At 42.0% G+C, this 17057-nt stretch overlaps 1 protein-coding gene across 1 annotated transcript in view; it reads left to right on the forward strand.

Annotated features, from left to right (window-relative positions):
- The window catches only part of taf1c (TATA-box binding protein associated factor, RNA polymerase I subunit C), a 59830-nt gene continuing 42773 nt past the window's right edge, over positions 1 to 17057 (forward strand). Inside the window, exon 1 of the mRNA XM_056578333.1 lies at positions 1 to 437. Within this exon, the coding sequence (XP_056434308.1) occupies positions 312 to 437 (126 nt within the window). The 5' untranslated portion in view covers positions 1 to 311. The remainder of the gene's footprint in view (positions 438 to 17057) is intronic.

Consider the following 17057-nt stretch of genomic DNA (forward strand, 5'->3'; position numbering starts at 1 on the left):
TTCCTGGTTGTTGTCGTGACGTAGTCTCGTCAGGAGTGAGCAGCATGCTCTGTTTGTGCATGTGCCGTCACCATGTGCTGCTGTCTTCAGGAATATGTGCTATTTTGCGTTTATTTCTGCACAATTTAAGAAACCAACGTCTTTAAGGGGAATAAATTGATTTTTCGTGGAGTTTAATAATGCCAAGGACGCCGTCTAAACTTCGTAACGCTTAGCATTGATCACTCGTAACTGTCAAAACGTGTGTTTGTGAAAGAACATGTTGAGACGTGTTTCCATGAAGACCTGACCAGCTAGGAGACAATCAAGAAATGGATTACAGTTTTCCTGACCGACTGTTCCCGACGTACTTCAGCTCCGGACCCCCGAACTGCGGATCCAAACACACCGCCGGAGGATGGGGCGAGTACAAGGGGATACTCAACACATCTGATCAGGTACAGTGGTGGGCAGAGTAGCTAAAAAATGTACTCAAGTAAAAGTACTGTTACTTTAAGATTATAATTACTCAAGTAGAAGTAAAAGTACTCGTAAAAATAATTACTCAAGTAAGAGTAAAAAAGTATGCAGTGAAAAGACTACTCAAGTACTCAAGAGTACAAGTACTGAGTTTCTCCGATTTATTTTTTAAATAAACAGAGCAACACAAACGGTACAAAATAGACACCAACAAAACATAAAACAGCAATTTTCAAATAAAGATAATGCAAATAACAACCTTTTAAATAAGGTCTTTAAAAATAAAATGTATAACCCTTGAACTAAAACAATAACAAATTAAATCTTTGCAAAATTAAATACATCAACCTTTAAATACAATTAAAATGAATTCGGTTTATCCAAAATTATATTCATTAAAACCAATACACGTGTAACTGTTATAACTATATAATAACTAGTAATAATAATTCTTGCAATTATTTTGCACATAAACATTTAAACCAATTCCTTGAGATTGTCTGATTGTGAGTGTGTGTGAGTTTGTGTCTGCGTGATTGTCAGTGTGTGTGAGTTTATGTCTGTGTGATTGTGTGTGTAAGTTTGTGTCTGTGTGAGTGTGTGTGAGTTTGTGTCTTTGTGAGTGTGTGTGAGTGTGTTAGTGTGCGAAAAGTTGTGATTTGTCTCTTACAGTTTTGAGAGTGTGCTTGTAAGTGGGTTTGTGAGTGTGACAGTTTATGAGTGTGCTTGTGAGTGTGTGATTGTAGGTTTGTGTGAGAGCTTGCTAGTGTGTTTTTGCATCTTCCTTCCCAAAGAATCACTCTTTGAAGTGACTTCAACAGCAGTTGGCTCTCAAGATTATTGCAGTGAAAGATTATTGCAGATCTATTACTTGTGAACAGGAGCCCTGCATGGCTAAAGATGCATTAAAACCAATACACTTATAACTGTTAACTATATAATAACAAATAATAATAATAACTTGCAATTATTTTGCACCTAAACATTTTTAAACCAATTCCTTGAGCTTGTCTGATTGTGAGTGTGTGTGAGTTTGTGTCTGTTTGATTGTCAGTGTGTGTGAGTTTATGTCTGTGTGATTGTGAGTGTGTGCGAGTTTGTGTCTATGTGATTGTGAGTGTGTGAGTTTGTGTCTGTGTAATTGTGAGTTTGTGTCTGTTTGAGTGTGTGTGAGTTTGTTTGTTAGTGTGTGACTTCAAAGAATCACTCTTTGAAGTGACTGTTAAACTTCAACAGCAGTTGGCTCTCCAGATTTTTGCAGTGAATTTGTGTTCTTTTACTTGTGAACAGGAGCCCTGCATGGCTAAAGAGTCTCTCACAGGCTGCAGACGCTGGAAGACTTGTGTTGATTTTTAATGATAGTTTCTTGATTTGAGGGAACGAATGTAACAGATCCATGCCTCCAGTGGATGGACATGCAAGGTACCTCTCAACCTCTCCTGTTTGTGTTGATCCTGCCTTCATTGATGCAAAGAAGTCATCTTCATCGCTGCTGGTGGAGGAGACATCAGCATTTACATCCAGGCTGCTGTCCAAGTGGTTTTTAATGTAGTCAAGGCCTGTGGTAAGATACATTATTTTCAAAATAATTAGTTCTTCACATTATTTTTTACTTTTCTATTGCTGCCAAGTAGCTGGTGTTAAATCTTAAGAGCTCTCAGAGATTTTAGCTCTTGTCAATCTGTAGTTATATTGATTAATATAATTAGGCTAACTGATTTAGATTTGAATTGATATATAAGTATATTACCAGATTTTAGGATGTAGTCATCTGTGGTCCAGGATGCTCTGAACCTTGGTAGCAGTATAGCTGCTGCAATCAGCTCAGGGTCTTTCATTGCCTCTCCAAAACGTTTTTGGATCCCATGCTGCAGAGCGTCTATGAGTGGTGTACACACTTTGCAAGCTGACTCCTGCTTGTTCAGCTTGTCCTGCAACAGGTTAATTGTTGGCAGCAGGAAGCCCATAAGCACTGATGATTCACCCTGGAGGATGTTGAGGGCCAGGGTGACAGGCTTCATAACAGCAGCATATTCAGCCAAGAATCCCAACTCAGCTGGATTGAGCCTATAAAAGATGTACAGATCAAGCTGACAGCCATTTGAATTACAAAATAAAGTAAAATAGCTAATTAACTATTTCATTTCAAGGCTTATACCTTTTTCAAAACTTTTACAAACAATGTGGGATTTGCCAACTTACATCTTTATCTTCAATGCTGTGCATACATTTCGAATTGCTGTTTCTCCTTGTTCCTTCTGGATGCGGACAACCCTTTCTACAGCGAAGAACAAGGAGCTCCAGCGCGTCTGGTTGGGTCGGAGGAACTGCAATTTGCACTCACGTTGCACTGTTTCAAAAGCCATGGTTGACCTGCTGGTTTTATTCCTCAGAGCATGACACTTTGCAAAAGCAGACCGCGACAGCCTCTTGTATGTTTCGCTGCCAGCTTCTGCAGCTGTGGCATCAACTGTTGATATGAGATTGAGGAGATGGCATGCACACTTTTGATGCTTTGGGAGTTGGTACTCCAGGCCGGTGTCGTCTCCTAAAATGGCAGATACATCTTGACAGTCCACCTCTAAGTCACTTTCATCTTCTGATGCATCATCAATGATGGAGTCTGTCTCCTCCTGTACTTCAGCAACGTATTCGCTCTCCTCCCCATAGACTCGGAAGGCCGAGTTTTCCCTGATGTTGTACTCAGAATGTATTTCCTCTAATGCACAAGCAAGAACGTCAAACGTGTGTGAGCCTCTGAGCCGTTTACAAGCTAATGCAGCAGATTGCCTCTCCAGTGTTGTTTGGTCTATCCAGTGACAGGTGACACCTAGATAACTACGTTGTCTGGCAGACCAGCAGTCTGTTGTGGTAGCTACATGGTTCACAGCACTCAACTTTTTAATGATGATGCTCTTCATGCTGCTTGCAGCTGCCTTTATTCTAGAACATAATGTTTTCCTTGTCATTACTGTACACTGAGGTTGCAAAGTTTCTATCATTCTCTTGAAGGATGGTTTCTCAACCACAGAAAATGGTTGGCCAGCTTCACATACAAAATTTACCAATAGCTTGTCTAAAGCTGTTTGCGTAACCCTCTGTGGGCTAGTGAGGGAACTTATGATATTGGCCTTGTTCACAGGTTCATGAGAAGAGGAGGATTTTCGCTTTCTGTTCGACTGGATTAGGTTTGTGTACCTCGTCAGTTTGTTAGGGTGAACCCTCTGTGGACAGAAAAAGATACCAATGAGGCTATGAGAGATTTATCCATTAAAATTAACACATTATGCCAACAAATTATAATATATTGAAATGTTATGGGGCATACAGTGCTAATTAAGGGATAATGTATAGAACGCCGGTCATTATCGGGTAAATAAGCCCAGATCAGCGGAGAAATGGTCCGCCAGAGACGTTGACGTCACTTAGCAACCGAGTACCCTGGTTGCTGGGCGACTTCGACGTCTTTGGCTGACTATTTCTCTGCTGATCAACGTTACGAATGCTGGTAACAAATACATTGTAAAAAGACACAGTGTGAAGTTATTTTTTCGTTTTGGCAAGTAGCCATGTAATAAGCGGGATAATGTGTAGAACGTCGCCGTACATTATCGAAAGTGGGCCCCTTCAGGGTGAACCGGACACCTCCACTTTGCGTCGGTGTCCGGTTCGCCCTGTCGGGGCTTATATTCCCGATAATGGTCGGCCTTCTATACATATGATATCCCTTACATAATTCAACAAAAAAAAAACTAGTTGAATTAAACTAAACTAAAAAAATAAATAAGTGGTGGGTGGGTATAAAAGGAATCTTGACGAAAACTGGTAGGTAGGTAGGTAGGTACTCGTCCCTAGCGGAATGACAGACAGACAGACAGACAGACAGACAGACAGACAGACAGACAGACAGACAGACAGACAGACAGACAGACAGACTGACTGACTGACTGACTGACTGACTGACTGACTGACTGACTGACTGACTGACTGACTGACTGACTGACTGACTGACTGACTGACTGACTGACTGACTGACTGACTGACTGACTGACTGACTGACTGACTGACTGACTGACTGACTGACTGACTGACTGACTGACTGACTGACTGACTGACTGACTGACTGACTGACTGACTGACTGACTGACTGACTGACTGACTGACTGACTGACTGACTGACTGACTGACTGACTGACTGACTGACTGACTGACTGACTGACTGACTGACTGACTGACTGACTGACTGACTGACTGACTGACTGACTGACTGACTGACTGACTGACTGACTGACTGACTGACTGACTGACTGACTGACTGACTGACTGACTGACTGACTGACTGACTGACTGACTGACTGACTGACTGACTGACTGACTGACTGACTGACTGACTGACTGACTGACTGACTGACTGACTGACTGACTGACTGACTGACTGACTGACTGACTGACTGACTGACTGACTGACTGACTGACTGACTGACTGACTGACTGACTGACTGACTGACTGACTGACTGACTGACTGACTGACTGACTGACTGACTGACTGACTGACTGACTGACTGACTGACTGACTGACTGACTGACTGACTGACTGACTGACTGACTGACTGACTGACTGACTGACTGACTGACTGACTGACTGACTGACTGACTGACTGACTGACTGACTGACTGACTGACTGACTGACTGACTGACTGACTGACTGACTGACTGACTGACTGACTGACTGACTGACTGACTGACTGACTGACTGACTGACTGACTGACTGACTGACTGACTGACTGACTGACTGACTGACTGACTGACTGACTGACTGACTGACTGACTGACTGACTGACTGACTGACTGACTGACTGACTGACTGACTGACTGACTGACTGACTGACTGACTGACTGACTGACTGACTGACTGACTGACTGACTGACTGACTGACTGACTGACTGACTGACTGACTGACTGACTGACTGACTGACTGACTGACTGACTGACTGACTGACTGACTGACTGACTGACTGACTGACTGACTGACTGACTGACTGACTGACTGACTGACTGACTGACTGACTGACTGACTGACTGACTGACTGACTGAGAAAGAGAGAGAGCGGGATAACTTACCGCAACATGCTTTCTCAGGTTTGACGTCGAGTTCTTGTAGGCTGAAATGTCCAGTTGTTTGGGCGCACAAAGAAGGCAGCGCATGCTGTAGCTATTTTCTTTATAATTTTTCAAGTCAAACATACTTTGTATGTGAGGCCAGGGGTGTGGTTGTTCATCCTCAGAATCTGCGGTTTCATCCATTTTCTCGAATCACTTCTCGACTAAAATGTTTAAAAAATGCGCGACCCTGTTGAGCGCTATGACAACACTTGTCATGTGACTCAAGTGGCTGCATTTGATTGGCAAGATAATTTGATCATGTTTTTATTGGTTAAAATATTCATCTCATCTCATCTTCGTCCGCTTATCCGGGGTCGGGTCGCGGGGGGAGCAGCTCAAGCAGGGGGCCCCATGGACTTCCCTTTCCCGGGCCACATTGACCAGCTCTGACGGGGGGATCCCGAGGCGTTCCCAGGCCAGTGTTGAGATATAATCTCTCCACCTAGTCCTGGGTCTTCCCCGAGGTCTCCTCCCCACTGGACGTGCCTGAAACACCTCCCAAGGGAGGCGCAGTGGGCATCCTTGCCAGATGCCCGAACCACCTCAGGTGACTCCTTTCTAAGTAAAGGAGCCGCGGCTCTAATCCAAATTCCTCACGGATGGCTGAGCTTCTCACCCTATCCCTAAGGGCAGGAGCGTCGCTAGTATCCGGGGCTGTAGCCCAGAAGTTAGAGTCCTTTTAAAACGGGGGTTTGGGGGTTTCTCCCCCGAGGAAATTGGAAAATCGGGCAATTGTCACGTAGTTTGAGAAGTAAAGGAAAGACAAATCGTCATGTCTGACTCACGTCGCGGCAGGCCTACTGAATTGGTTAATGTTTACTTTAAGGATAGGAAAGTGCACCACATACAGCATCCAAAATGAGACATTAGAAAAGCCTGTAGGCAAATAAACAATCATGCGCCCATAGAGGTCTATTGGACCGGGTTGAATTCACTGCGGGTCTCCTGAATCTGTGCAAACTAGAGCAGCACTAAACAGCAATATCGAAATGATGGGCTTTGCATAGAGAATCAAATTTGCAAACATTTTGCAACTAATGATTCTAAATCTGCCCATTAATGTACAAGTCAGTAGTTTGCGATTTTCACTGGCTACAATATTGCATCTGTCAGTTGTCAAATTTGCAGAACAAAATGTTAAACTTCAATAATTGTTCATAGTCAACTTAGGCCTATATAGTGCATTTATTTAAGCTCTCAACAGCATATCCATACAGCTTCGCCACATTGGCGGGAAAACACGGCACACGCAAAGTAGGCTACATCCATGGAATCAGCCGTTCAAAACCAGTCTGCATGAATCGTGACAACTGGATGGCAGGGGATACGGACAAAGAATACACCGCAGGGGGGAACATGAGAGCCCCAGCTCGCCGCATAGTAGCCTGCATGGGTGCTTTAAGCATGTAATAAGCTGGATAAGGAGTGTGTGTGTGTGTGTGTGTGTGTGTGTGTGTGTGTGTGTGTGTGTGTGTGTGTGTGTGTGTGTGTGTGTGTGTGTGTGTGTGTGTGTGTGTGTGTGTGTGTGTGTGTGTGTGTGTGTGTGTGTGTCACTCTGTTCGAGCCTGCGTGAGAGTTCAATGTTGTCATTAGCTGTTACTCTTGAATGTGTGAATACCGACGTTGAATTTGCAACATTTTGCAACAAATTATTCTAAATCTGCCCATACATGGACACGGCAGAATTTTGAGGTTTTCACTCGCTACAATGTTGCATCTGTGGCTGCTGGTAATTCAATCACAAAGAAGTAAACTCTACGGGGCTATTTTCAGCATTATGTGTTTTTTTTAACGGCACAGCGATCCGGGGCTATTCCCAAAAGATCCGGGGCTATAGCCTCGAATGCCCAGGTCTAACGACGCGCCTGCCTAAGGGAGACGCCAGCCACCCTTCTGAGAAAACTCATCTCGGCCGCTTGTACCCGCGATCTCGTCCTTTCGGTCATCACCCAACCCTCATGACCATAGGTGAGGATAGGAACGAAGATCGACCGGTAGATCGAGAGCTTTGCCTTGCGACTCAGCTCTCTTTTCGTAACAACGGTGCGGTAAAGCGAACGCAATACCGCCCCCGCTGCTCCAATTCTCCGGCCAATCTCATGCTCCATAGTACCCTCACTCGCGATCGCGAACAAGCCCCCGAGGTAGGCTACTTGAACTCCTTCACTTGGGCTAAGGATTATTCACGTGATAGAAATACATCTCGCATGTAATAAAAGATCTAAAAAAAACAAAGTAACGACCGTCACGTAGCCAAATGGAACGGCGTAAAAGTACCGTTCTTTCTTCAAATATTTACTAAAGTAAAAGTATGTTGCAATAAAACTACTCCTAAAATTACAATTTATCCAAAAAGTTACTCAAGTACTTGTAACGGAGTAAATGTAGCGCGTTCCTACCCACCTCTGATCAGGTACCATAGAATAGTCAACACATCTGATTAGGTAACAGGGAATATACTCAACACATCTGATCAGGTACCAGGGAATACTCGTCAAATCTGATCAGGTTCCAGGGAATATTCAACACATCTGTTCAGGGAATAATCAAAACATCAAGTACTATAATACAATACAACACAACACAATGCAATACAATGTGCAATGGTGGCCAGAAGGGGGAGGGTGTCTATGCAGAGTCGAGGTGGACACTGAACAGGTGATACCTGTTCAGGTAATACTCAACACACCTCTTAAGGGAATACTCTGTTCAGGCCTAAACACACCTGATCAGGGTAAACACCGGTATTGTTTGGACATATAAGAGGCCAGGGTTAGGAAGAGGTCAGGTACAATTTCTGCTGATCAGTCTCATCCTGCAAACAACATATTTGTGCTGCTCCCCTCGGGTAGGCGGTACAGTGCCACCAGGACAAGGACCTCAGGCCACCAAAATAGCTTTTTCCCTAAGGCTATTTCTCTTCTAAATCATTGACTGCACCCCCCTCCTCCCATCCTTCCAACAGGAGTCTGAATATGACTATTTTATTATTCCTTAAAGGGACAGTGTAATATTTTAATTTTCAAGTAATTTATTACCTCAAATCAACGTATTCATCATAAATAAGTCCCCATTGGTGTAAAATTATCTCTTCCAAAAATCTCACTTATCCTCCTGAGCGAAGAATAATTAATCTGTAGTTACATAGGACGGGTAAGCTTCATGGAGGCTTCCATGTTATTCTGGTCTATGAACTGCCGAGAGGGACAAAAGCACTACATGGTAAAGGAAATGTGAACGCGTTTTCACTCTGAGCCAGCGTGAATGATGACTGAAATAATTCACTATCTTGCTCGAGGAGTAATTACTCATCCATCATTAGCTTACACTCATGATTCAATGCCGTTTGAAATTTGTTTGAAATTACGAACCTCTTGTCTTGTCACGTTCTTTTGAGAGTAGATTAAAGGGGTAGTTCGGAATTTTGGACATAGGGCCTGATTCCCAAGTGAGCATTGGTATTCTTTATCACTGGAGACAGTTTCCAACACATTTCATTCAGTCCTTCTAGTTGCAGAGTTCGCTCGTGCTAGGCTAGCGCACGGCAACGGGCAATGCTAGCCTGCTATTAAAAACAGTCTTACCCACTCCACAGTACACCCGAGGTAAATCAATTATAACGCCAGACTATAGATTTAAATGTCTGTGTTGATAGAATAATGTTAGAAATAAAACTAACCTTGCATCATATGAATCATCGAGGGACTACTTTCTAGGGCTTTGACTTCGAACTTCGTTATTCGAATATAATTCGAATATCAAAAAAATAAATCAAAATTCGAACGAATATTAGGCAGCCCTTAATATTCGAACCTGTTATGGGGCCTAAAAAAAAAAAAAGTTTGGTTCCTGTTGGTTGTCAGTTGAGGTCATGGGTAGGTAGGGAATTTATTTTTTTATTTTTTTTATTTTTTTCCAGCGGCAGCGAATGATAGGTATGTTGTTTTCATTTAAAAACATTTTTTTTTATTTTTTATTTTTATTTTTTTTTTATAAAGCTCATAAAATAATTTGGGTCGCACATAAATGGACAGGGTCGGTCGGAAACCGGAACCAAACAAAAAAAATGTTTCGGCCCGGGCAGGCCAAGAGGGAGAACCCATGCAGTCTATTCATAATATTGTAATGACCACGGAAGAGGCAGTGAATGAAGTATTGATTAGACAGCGATTTATTAGAAACATAATAAACCGTTGGAACTAGGGATGCAAATTATCGAGTAATTCATTAATCGATAGTTGTTTCATCTTATCGATCGATGATCGATTAATTGATAAGCGGCAATTCTTCTGAGAAGCTGAATTTCCTTCTGAATGTGACACATTTAGGTGGTAATTCAACGAAGTTGTTTAGTTGTACTTTAAAATACTTCCACATATTGTGCATTTGGCGTCTTTGTCGTCATTAACCAACTTAAAGTGGCTCCATACTGCACTCCGTTTTGACCTCTTCATCGTGTAAGTAGCTGTGTTCGAAATCGTTCCCTATGATGGATGTAGTGCACTAAATAGGGTGCACGCCATTTTGTAGGGTGTTCGAATTCTCAGTGGTCCACTATATAGGGCACTATATAGTGGACTTAAAATAGGGTACATACGATGTTCCCTACATGTTACTCCCGTATACCACAATGCAATGCGGTTGTATTTTTCCAGGGGAGAAGAAGAAGCTGAATAACCGCGAAAACGAATACATTTAATGATGGAGTCTCCGGCTTGTGTTTAGAAATGTCAACAATTTATTTGGGATTTAACATAGAATATTTAACATTCAAAATTTATTAAAAAAAAGTTGAACAAGGAAATGTAACATTCAACATCAATACAACCTCCAGCCCGGTTTGTAAACTTTAGATGATGACGGCGCATCACGTCACACAAATACCAGGCGCATTTACTGACGCAAATGACGTTTAGAAATGTTCAGCGTAGTGTCCGAATTCTCGTTCCCTATTCCCTATATAGTGCACTATATCATGTACACTATATAGGGAATAGGGAACTAATGTATAGGGAACGATTTCGAACACAGCTAGTGTCCCGCTTTTCGTTTGTCATGTCCTGCTTCGCTTGTGTTCCCGGAACTTCCCGCTTGTGTTCCCGCGTGTGCGTCAAGTACGTCTGGCGTCAAGCGCGCCCTCACGTGGACGGTTGGGGAATTACGGGTTAAAAACGCGATTAATTGCAAGTAATTTATTTTAATCGAGTAATCTCTAATCGACAATTAATCGATAATCGATTAATTGTTTGCATCCCTAGTTGGAACACGCAAGACCGGTACCCATAGCAACGCCTGTAAACAAACCTTGCAAAGCAGGGCTGAATCCGAATACTCATACTTATAGTAGGGGTGTAACGGTACACGTATTTGAACCGAACCGTCACGGTACAGGCACTTCGGTGCGGTTACAGAGGTGTACCGCGGTCCGTAAATGTGGCGTACATAGCGTTAATATGGCGAATGTAAAGGCTTGTTTTGCGGTGCGGAACATAAAACTTGAAGTCGGAGTTCCCCCCGGACCGTTTAGCTTTATTAGGCTCGGCTCGCACGTGCGCGAACTCCGCGTAGTAGCAGTAGCAGAGCGTGATCGAGACTGTGTGTGGATTGATGTCTACTAGCGAACTGACAGCGAACTGCATGGCGAGCGACAACAGAAAACCGGAGCTTGAAGATGCCCCCCTGTAATTTAAATCCCAAGTGTGGGAGAACTTTGGATTCCAGGTTAATTATCACAATGGGGAAAGACGAGTGGACAAGTCGAAAGCTGTGTGCAGACATTGTTCAACAGCAATCGTCTATGCAAATGGAAACACATCGAACATGCACAAAATTTTCGCCCCCGGTACAATTTTAACGTGACAGCACCATCCAGGTGTTACTGTCACCGCTGCAAAATTAAAAAAAGTTGTTCAAACCGTTCAAACCCAGCTCCCTACACTATTTAATCAAGCCCTACACCTGTCTGGGAATTCAGAACGGGCAAATGCCATCACCAGGTCTATTGGTGTTTTCATTGCCTCTGACCTACGAGAGGCAATGAAAACACCAATAGATTATAAAATACATAAGCTGTAATTTAAGTTAAGGCTGCAGTTGCACTTTTATTTATTTAATGATTGATATTTATATTTATGAGAACTTCAGAGCTTTAGAGAGCTGCAGGAATATTTTCTTTAAACCCTTAAAGTTTACATACTCTTTGTTTACATACCAGCTTAAAGAGCCTAGAGTCTAGACTGAGCATTAACACTGGATTTTTCATTAATTTGATGTTAGGGTTATTGGAGAATTGCAGCAGTATTTTTTTTATATTTGTTACACATTTTATTTGTATGTTTCATACTGACAGCTAAAACTGTTGTGTTTAATTCGTTACTAATTAAACTTATGTTCGTTCTGTCAAACAATCCGTTTTTTCACCATAACTATGAACCGAACCGTCCTGTACCGTACCGTGACTTCAAAACCGAGGTACGTACCGAACCGTGACTGTTGTGTACCGTTACACCCCTAACTTATAGTATGCATTTTGTAGTACGCCACAAATATAGCGCGTCCGAATGCGTACTACCACCACAGTATACAACGGTAGGTCACTACGTTACCAGACTACGAGTCTGGTAACGAACGAAGAAGAGATGGCTGACCCGACACTACCAACAGCGGCTTAGAAAGACGTCATAGAAAGCGGCGAAAAAAAGAGACATTAAAAAGAGAAAAAAAGTAAAGTAAGTAATTAAGTAAAAAGAGACATTTTTAATTTAATAGCAACGATGACAAGACGGAAAACGGGTAACTTATCAAGGTAATTTTGCCGGCATCTGAGGGGAGACACGTCATCTCCAAACATCCGGTGGAGTTACGGCGGTGTTCGGAAGCGTTCAGAGGCATTCTACGCATAGCTGTAGACCGTTCTAGGCGTTCTACGCATAGCTGTAGACCGTCAAGTAGTAGACACTGAACATAAATAGCATGTACTAAGTATTCGGATTCAGCCCAGGTATTAATGAAGGCATTTAATGGTCAAAATATTATTAATAAATATTCAAATATATTCGAATACTAATATTAATAAACAAACGAACTTCGAATATGATTTTTTGCCAAAAGTCAAAGCCCTACTACTTTCTCAGCAGAAGCGGAATTTTACTATGCGCTGGTTAGGTTTGTAACCGAATCACGACAGAAGAACGTAAACAGAGAAGCGTGGGACAGAAGCGCAATTGAACGACTAGGCAACATGATGGTTCAGTGTGCTTTTAGAAATTGTAGAAATAAACGGTACAGATGGGCACCACAAAGTTTCAACCAATTTCCAGTGCGAGATCCAGAAAGAACTCAACTGTGGCTTGTTGCTGCTGGCTTGGACATCAAAACACCGGTTCGTACATGTACGGTTCGTTGGATACAACAAATTCCTCATAATCATCTTCGAAAGCAGATGCATCGCTAACTCCTCCACACGTGGGCATATCTTGTTAATTGAATACGCTTATAGAATTCCTTCGTTCACTGTACTCTGCGTTTGTAGCAATGACAGCGGCAGGTAACCTAGGTATCAGTCCGCCGCTGCCGTAGCCTACGTACAAGATTATAAACACTGCTGCTGAGACCCCGCAATTCCCTCAAATGCAATGCAAGGTTGGTTTTATTTCTAACATTATTCTATAAACAGACATTTAGATTCATAGTCTGTCGTTATAATTGATTTACCTCGGGTGTACTGTGGAGTGGGTAAGACTGTTTTTAATAGCAGGCTAGCATTGCCCGTTGACGTGCGCTAGCCTAGCACGAGCGAACTCTGCAACTAGAAGGACTGTATGAAATGTGTTGAAAACTGTCTCCAGTGATATAGAATACCAATGCTCACTTGGGAACCAGGCCCTATGTCCAAAATTCCGAACTACCCCTTTAAGTTAGCAGTACCCATTACCAACTCAAATGTAATTATTAGCAGTGTTGGGAACGTTACTTTAAAAAAGTAATTAGTTGTAGTTACTCACTACTTGTTCCAAATGGTAACTGAGTTAGTAACTGAATTACTCTATAATAAAAGTAACTAGTTACCAGGGAAAGTAACTATTTGCGTTACTTTAAAAAAAATAAAGTTGCTATATGTTTAAGATTTGGATTTTTCTGAGCAGTTTTCACTTGGCCTTAATGTGTTAAATGGTTGAACTGCCCATTCAAGGCCCTGATATGCTTCCAACTGAGGCCCCGTCCACACTAACCCGGGTAAATCTACGAATGCATCAATATTCATCCGTTTAGTCCTTCCGTCCAAACTAAAACAGAGAATTCCGACACTGAAAACGATGCTTTTCGAAAACGATCCCTGAGGTGGATAAATGTGAAAACGATGGGTTTGCGTTGTAGTGTGGACAGACGGAGGCTTTCAGAAACGATGACGTTCGATTGCCATGACACTGCCATGACACTGCCACAATCTTGCGCTATAGCCCGAGAAGCTCATCAAAAGACTGGCAGGTGAAATGCAAATGAGGATCTCTCTGTACATTGTACTAATTTATCTCCAGAAACAACTCGACATATTGAGTCAAACATATTCGTTGCTCCAACGCCGGAGGCGAGCACTGTACTTAATGTTCTTAAGTGATGGTAAAAAAAAACGAAAGACGACAGTTCAAACCGGAGCCTACTTGGAGCGGCGTTTCTGGACAAGACCGGGTCGAAAATGATTAACCAGCTGATCAACTGTAAATATCATCTGATCGTGCGCCTGTCATCTTAACAGAGAGGCGTGGCGGAGTAACGTAACCATGACAACAACTGTTTATCAAAATGATTTCAGTGTGGAACGTGGATGCAAAACATTCTGAAAACGATATGAAAACGATAGTTTGGACGGTGATCATTTTCGAGCAAGGTACGTTTTATTACTCTGTTTTCTGGGAATAATTGACGCAAGCAGAAACCAGAAAACAAGGCGTTTTTTCGTTTTTTCGTTTTGACAAGAAAACGAAAATCAAGATTTCAGTTTGTTTATTCGTTTCTACGTTTTGTCAAAAAAACGAAAATCAATATTTCAGTTCGTTTATTCGTTTTTTGGTTCTTACTGAGCGAAACGAATTTACCACTCAATATCTGGTTTCCGTCGGTGGGCGGGTCCTCTTATTGGCTAGCGTGCTTCATTGACCTGTGCGCTTCATAATAAAAGTTCTTCCGTTTGATAATGTCGACAAAAATATTACTTTATTATAGACACTAGCAGACACAGAGGACCACACCACCCACAGTCAAGACTGACACGGCTTCAAATAACAATAATAGTGTTCATAATCATTTGACAATGAGAACTTATGAAGTTATGATGACTTCAGTGCAGTTGATGTTTATCCACAGTTAATACATGCAGAATAGACCTGAGGGCTTTACTACGACATCATTGTCCGGCTCTGAACTATGCGCTCTGTACGCGTTCACATCAAAGGAGCTGCGATCGCGGGCTGCTGATTTCCTCACAGCCTGAGAGCTATGAGGAATACAAGTGATTACAACACATTTCTGACAGCTGCACATTGCGCAGGGCTCTCCGTGAGACGCACGCAATTCAACCCATGCACACGCTCACACGCCACACAACTTGCGCCGCTATTTGACAGTGGAAGGGTAGGAATCAAATGCGTCCGGGTGAAATTTCAAAATCGTCCGGGATTTTAATAAAGCCTCAATGCATGTTCACATTTAATTTGCGTTGCGTTCCTCTGGGTCTGTCACAAACTAGTTGGGCTACGCCCTCCCCTACTCAGTTCTGTTCGCTTTGCATTGGTGGAAGTGAGTAGGGGGAGTGGTTAGGTAAAGCCTTCAGATTGGACGGTTTGACTTTAGAGTTACCGTCATGTTTTGTATTATATTTTTTTACCATTATTGTTTTATAGGGACAAACATTAACACATTTCTCCTGCAGGGGATTGATAAAGTTCTATCTATGTAACAGAAGGGAACAGTTAAAAAATGGAGAGCCCTGCATTGCGCATCTGTTTAAACCTTTATCCATTTATAGTAAACAGATAATTTTTCTTGCTGGAAGATATTTTATATTGTTTTCATATTATTATTTACTGACAGTGATTACAGTATGCGAGTGTGTGTTATATTGAAAGCGAGGCTGGGTCTGCCTATGAATATAGGCTACAGTGAGTTTTTTAAGGTGCTGTATCATATTGACTACTCTGTACAGTGACAAAGAGTGTACAGTAACCTACTTCATTCAATATTGAATAGGCTACTGTAGCCTACACTATGTACAGATGGTTTTGCTCTTTGTTCATGGCAGTTGTGGCAGTCATTTTAACATGTCAGCAGGCAAGCTTCACTCATTCAAGGATGTATACTGCTTTGTCCTATAGCCTACTTGGAACGTGTTTTGAATTGGATCTATAGTAGCCTATAGAAATTTGCCAGCTGGAATACAAAGCAAACTCCTTCAAATGCACATTCATGGAAGTCTTGTATTGTCATCCCCAAATAATGCTGCAATGTAATAATATACATCTTTAAATGCACAATAATGAATCATTACCTTTATTATGACTTATCCAAGATTTTTATTGGCTCCCAGAATGCAGGTCTGTTAGTGACTCCCATTATCTCTAAAAACAGACTGGGAAGTAGAGCATTCAGTTACTGGGCTCCTTTACTGTGGAACCAGCTCTCCATGGGTCAGAGACGCAGACCCCCCCCCCCCCCCCCCACCTTTCGTGATGGGGGGGGATTACTTAGCATGATGCTCATGCTATGTAAAGCCCTTTGAGACAAACTGTTTGTAAAAACGGGCTATAAAAATAAAATTGCCTTGCCTTGCCTAACCCGCTTGGACTGTAATTCATATTCATGCTACTAGTTTGATCATTGACTGACTACATGAATAGAGATTCTTATAGAGGTCTTATAGTCAAACGGTATAGGGTATATACACATTTTTATGTGTTTAGGCCAGTTATGAGATCTAGTTAACATCATTAAAAGTCATTTCAAACACATTAAAGAAAATAAAAAAACAAAAGCAAAGAGATTTTGCAGCAGTAGCACACTTTTACTTAAACAGAGTGGGATAGGAATCAGGTTAATAAAACATCTAAGAACATCTAAGCTGTCTAACACATTACCAACGCAACATTGAAACATCATAAAACATCACAAAAAAAACAGCTGGAATACAAAGCAAACTCTTTGTATATACCAGCGTTTTTTTTGTGATGTTTTATGGCCTGTTATGAGCAAATTTCTCTACGCTACTATAGATCCATTCCAAAACATGTTCCAAGTAGGCTGTAGGACAACGCATAATGCATCCTGGAATGAGTGAAGCTTGCCTGCTGACACGTTAAAATGACTGTCACAACTGCCATGAGCAAAACCATTTGTAGGCTACATAGTGTAGGCTACAGTAGCCTTTTCGATATTGAAT

Source organism: Gadus chalcogrammus, chromosome 19 (genome assembly GCF_026213295.1).
Source record: "Gadus chalcogrammus isolate NIFS_2021 chromosome 19, NIFS_Gcha_1.0, whole genome shotgun sequence".
Classification (NCBI taxonomy): domain Eukaryota; kingdom Metazoa; phylum Chordata; class Actinopteri; order Gadiformes; family Gadidae; genus Gadus; species Gadus chalcogrammus.